This window comes from Mesitornis unicolor, unplaced genomic scaffold (assembly GCF_000695765.1).
Source record: "Mesitornis unicolor isolate BGI_N332 unplaced genomic scaffold, ASM69576v1 scaffold26532, whole genome shotgun sequence".
Lineage (NCBI taxonomy): Eukaryota > Metazoa > Chordata > Aves > Mesitornithiformes > Mesitornithidae > Mesitornis > Mesitornis unicolor.
This window is the reverse complement of record NW_010171624.1, coordinates 275-9,928: the sequence shown is the minus strand read 5'-3', so window position 1 is coordinate 9,928 and position 9,654 is coordinate 275. Positions and strand designations below refer to the sequence as shown.

The 9,654-nt window shown below is 37.7% G+C and overlaps 1 protein-coding gene across 1 annotated transcript; it reads right to left on the bottom strand.

Annotated features, from left to right (window-relative positions):
• Positions 1-1,026: 1,026 nt before the first annotated feature.
• On the bottom strand, positions 1,027-9,652 carry DYX1C1 (dyslexia susceptibility 1 candidate 1; the record flags this gene model as incomplete). The annotated part of the gene is made up of 9 exons (XM_010180091.1): positions 1,027-1,136; positions 2,441-2,546; positions 4,081-4,234; positions 4,887-4,996; positions 5,644-5,780; positions 6,536-6,776; positions 8,317-8,450; positions 8,869-9,016; positions 9,587-9,652. Coding segments are annotated over 9 exons (1,206 nt in total), but the record flags the coding sequence as incomplete, so codon positions are not given.
• Positions 9,653-9,654: the final 2 nt, after the last annotated feature.

Below are 9,654 nucleotides of genomic sequence, written 5' to 3'. Positions count from 1 at the left end.
ACAATTCTATATTACAATCTTCCACTATCCAAAACAATAGTTGCAGGACTTCAAAGCACAGTGTCATGTTTCATGTCATTTTACAACACTTGTAACCTCACCGGGATGGTCCCTTTTTGAAAATCTTTAAATCACACTGGTATTCCTGAGGTGGCCAATGCCAATAGAGTACAAATTAAAACACTAGCTCAATAAAACCATATATTCTCGTATAAATAACAACTTTTTATTTAGAGTATGCTACACTGTAAGATTACTAATTGTAGTACAATGGACGAAGTCGGTCATATTCATTGACAGGACAATTTACCACAGGTTCACTTTACCACTACACTACAACACAACACTACAGGTTATATTGTTTTTCTGAATATCTTGTTTGGTCAACCTAAACAAATGTTTCAAAATAGTCTGAAAATACCCACTGTACATTACTTAATGTTAAGAAGAATGTTCTGCACTACATAAAAACAATCCCTATGCTTCCAGGTGGAGGTTTTCCAAATGAGGTGCCTGAATCAAAGTATTTAAATTCACTTACTTTCAGATGTCCTAAACACTATGGACAAGAAGGAAAGAGGAAAGCATATAACCACAACCATGTAACACATAACTTTTGCAGCTTTGGTGGGGAACAGAAGATAAGTTAACGTGTGTGGTGACTATATAGAGCTACTAAAGTTGTCTGAAAACCCACTGTCTAGATGCAGTAGATAATTCCAGACAGACACTTCTTTTAGTTATGAGTAACTTTAAATCAAGTACCAAAAGCATGTTTTAATATTTGGCTCGCCAATATTTCACAGAAAGCAAAAATCTGAAAACTTTGTATCAAAATGATATAAAACATATCTAATCATATTTGTTAGGACAATACACAGTCCAAAAATAGTAATTAATATATCTCATCTTGTGCCAATTCTGTAGGCATTCCAAGCGAAACAGAAAAATGTCTAGCTAACCACATACTGAGGAGAGCTAAGATTCAAGTGGCATCCCTCTCAAAGCTGTTTCTCCTTTTATTTCTTAAGAATCTTGCATTGTTCCTTGAATTAGGTGTCGAATCTTCTCAGCATCTTTTTCTATAGTTTTATTTTTAGGATCAATCTTGAGAGCTGCTTCGTAATCCTGGAGACCTAATATAGATACATTAGTTAGAATGTCAATCAATAATGCAAGAGTATCCTCTTTAACAACTAACTGGAAATAACTGCTCCATTTGTTACATGCATAAAGTACTGATCTTCAGTTTTGCTACTGAGCAACACAGAATCAGAACGACACCAGGTTTAACTTCCGTCACTAAATTAATGTGTATTTTGTCCATCTTATTTTACAAAACATTTTAGTGGAAACACTCTACTGCATAAAAACATTTTCAGGTACTGAAACACGAAAATAGAGCCTCTTAATTCATATATACGTGTGTACGCGTGCGGGAAATGTTCAGAAGTGTTCTGTGGAAGAGAGAAAAACTGAGTATCAGAATGGAAGTGCATGAAAACAAGGAAGAAATCCATGAACTGGATACTAGAGCTTGGGGTGAAAAAATGCAAACGATGAGTACACAAAGTAAAAGAAAATCTTGTTTAACAGTCTTTTTTTATAAGATTACCAAGTGCAAATGAAGTCATAAGGTAAAGACAAAGGTATTCATAGGTAGAAGAAGGTAACCAATGTGAAAAGCTTAGTATTTCAACATTGACGGTTTGAATATTCGTCACTATCTATTACCTACTTTCACTTGTAAATTTGCCTTACAACACTAAACTGATACTCTCAGAGAACTCGGTAGGGACATTTAATTTGGATACCTTCACACATCACATTACTTGATGAAATATTTTGCTCACCAAAACGGGTTTCATACATCATTTTACAAAGACAGGTTACTAAACACTTCACAAGCAAATATTTTGGAAATGTTTCAGGTTGTTTTAAGTTAATTGTAGTTGGAAATATTGTAAATATAATCTCAAAACCAGTAAAACATTGCCTAATGAAGAGCAGAACTAGTGCACCCCAGTTTCATCTCTGTTTGCATCCTATATGTGAACACTTCCAAATGCTATTACCTCCTCTCTGCCCTCTCATTTGTTCTGCACTCAAACCTTCCACAGGCAACAACAGACCCAGCAGATGATACACAACTCGCTAAAGCCTTTTCCTCAACGGCAAAACTAATTTGTACTCCTGAAATTAGAAACACCATAAGTTTCCTTAAAACTTGTAAAGGTTTTTCAAGTGAAATTGCAATTAGCCAGTGAATTAAAAATAACAAAGGGAAAGCAGTAAAACAAGGGGAGACATAAATTCGACAGGCTGCCTTTAATGTTCCTCCCGAAAAAATAAAGGTGTGAGCAGTATCACTGAATGAAACAGAATTGCTTGCATGTCACTGTAAACCCATGTGCATGTTTTCAGAAAATAAAGGCCTCACCTTCAACGTACAATTCCAGCTGACAAAACGCTGTGCCACGTCTCACGTACGCTTTTACTCGAGCATTCTCGTTAGCAGGAACAGGTGGCGTCAGCAGTTCCAATGCCTTTACAAACGAAAATACCCAAAATATTTAGAGGTCTATTTTCCATAATTTGGGGTTTTTTTTCCTCATTTACACACATTTCTCTCACCTAATTGCTATTATTATACATTAACATAACAGCTATTCAAACAGAAATATAAAATTACTATTAAAATTTAACAACATGGCTTGTGAATCTAGTCATTAAGATTTGCATCTTACCGTTTCATTGCCATGGCAAAAAACTGACAAATACTGTGTTAAATGTTTATTACAGTCAAACAATGTATTCTATTTTCACACTACATACCACGCTACAGAAAAAAAAAGCAGCCCTAAAAAAACCACATATGTTGCAGCAGTAGTTACTAGAAAAGACAAGTTTCAAGCCTCAAGTCCTTATGAATTCAAAAAATCAAGTCCTTATTAATAAAAAAAATTGTAATTCTGGGACAGTTTTCTCCAAATTATTGAGGTGCCCTCTGAGATCACTTCTTTTCTCTCATTGTACAAATAACGTATGCCAGAACATCGAGATGATACAGTCTTTCTTTTAAAATGTCTGTTCTGTTGGGCTTTATTTAAGGTATTTATCCTCAACACCACCACGCTGGTTTTCTTCTTCCCATCAGATGAAGGACACCACAACATAATGCAACGGGTATCTGCATTTATTTTCATTCTTTTCGGCTCAAAGTTGTCTTTTTTTACCAAGCGTATATAGTGCTACAATATAAAGAAACATGCACTGAGTTAACAGACAGTCATTCTGCCCAAATATGAGGAAGCATGGTTTGGCCTTTTGTTGTTGGTGTCCAGTTCTGGGCCCCTCAGTTCAAGAAGGACAGGAACTGCTGGAGAGAGTCCAGCGTAGGGCTACAAAGATGATGGAGGGAGTGGAGCATCTCCCTTATGAGGAGCGGCTGAGGGAGCTGGGGCTCTTTAGTTTGCAGAAGAGGAGACTGAGGGGAGACCTCATTCATGTTTATAAATATTTAAAGGGTGAGTGTCACGAGGATGGAGCCAGGCTCTTCTCGGTGACAAACAATGATAGGACAAGGGGTAACGGACACAAACTGGAACACAGGAGGTTCCACTTCAATTGGAGAAGAAACTTCTTCTCAGTGAGGGTGACAGAGCACTGGCCCAGGCTGCCCAGAGAGGTTGTGGAGTCTCCTTCTCTGCAGACATTCAAAACCCGCCTGGACGCCTTCCTGTGTAACCTCATCTGGGTGTTCCTGCTCCGGCAGGGGGATTGGACTGGATGAGCTTTTGAGGTCCCTTCCAATCCCTAACGGTCTGGGATTCTGTGATTTTCTGGATTAATCAATCGGTACCAAATTTTAGTATTTCATCATGACTTCATTATATAAATTTTGAATTTAAAAATTCTGAATTTAAAAATTCTGAATTTGAAAATTTTGAATTTAAAATTTTTGAATTTTAAAATCTTGAATCGCACTAATAAGTATTCACAGACCTGCTTGAAACAGAAGCATCACAGTCAGTCACAATCGTATATAAGATGACAGTCTGAGAACCTATGTATTTATACCTTAGAGGAATCTTCAATAGCTTTATGTAGATTTCTCAGTTTAAGGTGGCAAGCAGCACGATTCAGGTACAGCAGGGGAAGTTTATTGTTTAGCCGCACTGCAAGGTTATACGCATTTACAGCTGCAAGATAGTTTCCCGTTGCAAACATTTTGCTAAGTATAAAACAAAAAGTGAAACGTGCTTTAAACAAGGTGATAAATCACAAAATAAAGAGCTACTTGTTAACAATTCTTTTTTAAAAATTTGAAGTTTTAGCAACTTCTCCTTGGAAATGGCCATTTAGAGCCTTTCCTGAGAAACACGTAGCTCAGGTTCAGTCAAACCTGATGCTGACAATACAGCATGCAGACACATAACAACAGTCACTGCTTAAAAGCAATGAAGAACAGTAAGAGGTGGACACGTGTGCAGTCACAGGATTCATTCTGAAAGCTATGACTGCCTAATCAAACCTTCACGTATAATGCAACCATATAAACACATCAAGATTTTTATCAAATACCTAAAGTTTGTTGTTTAACCTCAATAAAAAGTACGAATGAAAGGAAATCCATCTAGATACAGCACCGCACTGACTAAACTGTCCTCATATAAGACTATGCATTATATGTTCACAATTATTTTATCAGGAACTTCAACAATTGCATCTCATGACTTATCAAACGCCACAAGCTGTCAATAAACTCTCTACCACGTAGACATTCACCATCCATTATAAACAGAAAATATCCAAGTTAAACATAGAGACACACTATGTAACCAATACTCCCTTTTAAATACATTTTCAAATGGAATCCAACTTACTTTCCTTTGTCCTTTAACCAATCTGGATTCTTTTCCTCCTCTTTTAGATCTTCCAGCTCAGACAAATCAGCATTTGATGTTCTTCGAGCTTCTGCTTGTTTACATAGCCACTGTAAACACACAACGTGCAAATACAATTTCTGAAGGAAAATTCAACTCCAAAAAAGCATTTTGCTTTCATCTATTCACTCATTCCTATCAAAATAATTCTATTATTTGCCACCCATTTTGGACAGAGAGAAATATTTAATAGCGTTGGATATGAAAAACTTCTAAGTTTCCTCAAATATTTTATTACTACGGGAGAAATCAGGTTACTGAATTACTAATACATTTCTGTTTGCTGTTTTGTTCTGGAACTTCTAAAATGACTCTTTGTCTTCATTCAAAAGAGCCAACTGAGCTTCCTTTTAAGAAGACAGAACTTGAGGGATTTTATATATTACAGACATTTCAAATTTTGTACTTCAAGGAACTAAGTTATTCTTGCTGCCCATTTTTTCCCCTCCCCTCCAAAAAAGGAACATGCTATTCATAAATCTGCACAACCACACGCTTTTAAAAACAATTTTTATTTAAAAATGTTTCTTTAAATCTTAATTTAATAAAGACTGGCTTCTTTGAAGATTAGAATATTGCACAGGTAGTCTCCCTCGGCACAGATAATATTTTTATCAACTTACTGAATAAACAGTAAATAATTCACCACCTGGGAAGACAGTAGAAGCATCACAGGAAAGCAGAGAGCAACCCTTACCTCCTCCTCTTCTGCGATGCGAGATTCTCGCAGAGCTGTAGGAAAGACTCGTGGTGTAAAACTGATTTTAATTGTAGCAGCAGATCGAGGAGCTGGTAACTGTTCTTCCTCTGAAAACATACTACAGGAACCATGACCTACGAAGAGAATTGGAGTACTGGAAATGAAAATTGAAGTGAAAGGGATTTTTCTGGCTTCCTACCAAAGTCCAAAGTACACTTACTTTAGAAATTCTGCACACTAGAACTAAAGCTCCAACAGCCTGAGAAAAAGGTTTTGACTTGTTATTTTGAAGGGAAGGTTCAAAAATATTTGTCCTTGCTGTATTGTACTGTCTATTTACTGGCTACATTATCTGTCACAAAGGAACTTAAAACTCCTACACCACTGTATTTGTGACTCATATGATCTTCTGACAGGGAAAGTGCAAGAGCTAGAACTGACCTTACCAAAGCAAACAAATCAACCAAAAATGAAATACTTTCTGTTGTTTTAGTTCCCTGAATTGTCTCTCTGTGGGGCCAAGACATGGGACAGAGAGAGAGAAAGGAGATTGCGTATTTCTGTGAAAACCAGCAGTTAGGTAACTTAGGGTAACATGACTTCCACCCTCAGAAAGTCTGCACTGCACTGTCAGGAAAGCTTTCTGGTTTACTTTGCTAAAGCTCAGAACAAAACCTGCCCTTGTATTTCCAAAGGCTTAGACAAGAGCTCACAACTCACATGCTTTAGCTCAACAAATTGTCTGAAAATAAAGACACTAAAATAACTGCAAACTAAAGAAATTAGTTCAGTATGGTGGAGACAAAGATAAATGAAGAATTAGAAACATCTAGGAATAAAATTACACTCATACTTTAACGAATAATAAAATACACTCCAATAATACAACCTTTAGTAGGTTTGATTCTGGCCTTAGAAGTTCCTTCATTAGGAATCCTAGTTTTGTTATTTTTGTCCTTTTTTGTCTCCTTTAATTGCTCTACTTTCTGATGTAGTTCCCTTTCTTTTTGTACCCTCTTTTGTTTCTCAGCATCTTTTTGCTGTTTTTGCCATAACTCCAACTCCTTAGTGACCTTCTGCTGCTCCTTCTCTTTCAGATCTTCGATTCTTCTTCTTTCTGCTTCTTCTAGCTGTTTGAATGATGAACACAGTATGTAGCATCTGACAACAGTAAGATGGCTACGTGAAAGTTATCATTAGTTTCATAGCCCAAGCATAGCATCATTATTAATGTGATCACAGAATCACACAGAATCCCAGACCGTTAGGGATTGGAAGGGACCTCCAAAGCTCATCCAGTCCAATCCCCCTGCCGGAGCAGGAACACCCAGATGAGGTTACACAGGAAGGCGTCCAGGCGGGTTTTGAATGTCTGCAGAGAAGGAGACTCCACAACCTCTCTGGGCAGCCTGGGCCAGTGCTCTGGCACCCTCACTGAGAAGAAGTTTCTTCTCCAATTGAAGTGGAACCTCCTGTGTTCCAGTTTGTGTCCGTTACCCCTTGTCTTATCATTGTTTGTCACCGAGAAGAGCCTGGCTCCATCCTCGTGACACTCACCCTTTAAATATTTATAAACATGAATGAGGTCTCCCCTCAGTCTCCTCTTCTGCAAACTAAAGAGCCCCAGCTCCCTCAGCCGCTCCTCATAAGGGAGATGCTCCACTCCCTTGATCATCTTTGTAGCCCTACGCTGGACTCTCTCCAGCAGTTCCTGTCCTTCTTGAACTGAGGGGCCCAGAACTGGACACAATATTCCAGATGCGGTCTCACCAGGGCAGAGTAGAGGGGGAGGATCATACAGGCAGAATTAGGAAAGATGCTTAAAAACGACTGGGAGAGTAGAGATTTCTAATTAGCTTTAAAAAGAAGTCATCTATTTTAACTCTTTTACTACCACTGTTAAGGTGGGATCCAGAAGCAATCAGAAACAAGTTTTACTTGTAAACAATGAAAATCCTAGCCCTATTCCAGTGCAGATCTGTAGAATACACACAAGTGTAAAAGATACGGCTTGATTTTAATACACTGTTTCTTATTTCTCCTCTTTGAGATTATTACACAGGGAGAATAGAACGTTGCTCCTTGGAATGTCACCAACTGCAGTTCATTTTGGTCCAAATTGCAAATGCAACCTTAAAATTTCATTGTTCACTTTTAAAAATCCTTTTAACCACACATTAAGTGACCAGACTTTTTATATACGTAACAATTTTTAAGAATGTGTCCCAAAATACATATAAAATACCCAACAACAGAGATGCACACACAGAAAAGGCAATGAACAGCAAGTCTGATATCAAACATAAAAATTAATAAATAACGTGGGTTTTTTGACATCTGCATTTCTGACAGTGACAAATTATGCAGAGGCCACAAACAATTTCAGTATTGCCACGTTATTGTGGTATCCTCTCAACTGACAAAAATCTGAGCTCCTCACCAAATTTTTTGTAGTATTAGTGATGGAAAATGGCGACTTCCAAGCAGTTTTATGGTATCATTTTCATATTGAGTAATAGATATAAGTACAAAGAAATAACAAGGTTTACCACCACTGTAATGAAAATGAGTATTTTTCCATATTTTTAAGGTACATTTAGCTAAGCAGCTGCTGAATTAGTTGGTAATTGTTTACACATGTACCTCATGGGGAGTTTGTTCTAAGCTTACCCTCATTGTGGCCTCCAAAGCATATTTTTTGTGTTCCTTTTCTGTCACTTTTTTTGCCTCTGTCTCCTCTTTTGCCCTTTCATGGGCTTTTAAAACAGCATTCTCTCTTAGATACTGCAGTTTCTCCTTGTCAGCTTAAAAAAAACAAACAAAAATGTATTACTAACTCAGGCCTGAAGTTCTAGCGTGATGTTGCCATATTCATAGAAACAGGATTCCTTTTGCTACTTTGGGAAAACCCAACAAGTTCAAATTCCACAAAGAGGTCTCTGTCAAGTCCGTCTCTGCAAAGGAAAAACTCAGATTTGCTTACAGACAAAATGTAAGCATTTTGTTTTACAAAGTTTTACAAGAAACAGTGTTTTGTTTTGTGCACACAATAGATGCTCTTGGTCTGTTTTCATAGACTTTCTATTTTCAGCAATGAACTACAAAGTTGAACTCAGCAGGTATCCAGTAGCAGAAGTTTTACATTGCTCATTACAGTCCGCAAAATTTTGGCACAGTTTGGGTTTCTTACATACAACCTACTTTTCACCATAGAGATCTTACCAATTGCCAGAGTTAGGGAATCCCACATGGCCACTTCTTTTTTATACAAAGTGAAGAAAATGATTCCATTTCCAATCTTTGCCGTGCTATTTGCGTCATCAATAGGAGCAAATAAAACAGCTTCAAATAAAAAGGGAGGGCTGCTTACCTATGAAAATATAATTAAAGTGTACTAAGAGTTACAATTTTTAATTCAATTTCACATAGTCAAAATACTCAGTACAAGCATACAGTAAACCTCAAGAAACACACTACTGACAAAACTAATTGGCTTAGTATGCAGTATGGAGGTCATATATTTTATTAGAGCAGATCAAAAAGACTGTCAAAGCTGGTTCTTCACCACTGCAACTGAAGCCGTGGACCTCAAATTTAGACAATATAGAAAATACAGGCAGATGTGTATAATTCAGCCCATTTATGAGAGGAAAGGCAGCTGGCAGCTATTGAGTGGAAAGAGCATGAGTACAGAGAAGAATGAATAGCGCTAACTATATTCTCTTTAGCGAGGTAGGTATTTAAGTCTACAGCACACAAAGTGAGATTATAGATTAAATAATATCAAAGATTTTGCTCCCGTGGCGTATTAAGCGTGTGCTTTTTAACAGAGCCATAACGTAACAAGAAGCCCCAGGCCCACGGGCACAGCACATCTCAAGGCGGCGATACAGCCGGACAGAAGTGAGATGAGCGAGGACGCCATGCGCGACCGCTCCACCTTCAAGTACTGGTCAGTGCAGAAGATGTTGGCGGATGTGACCCGAACACCGCGCAACGGCAGCGAGA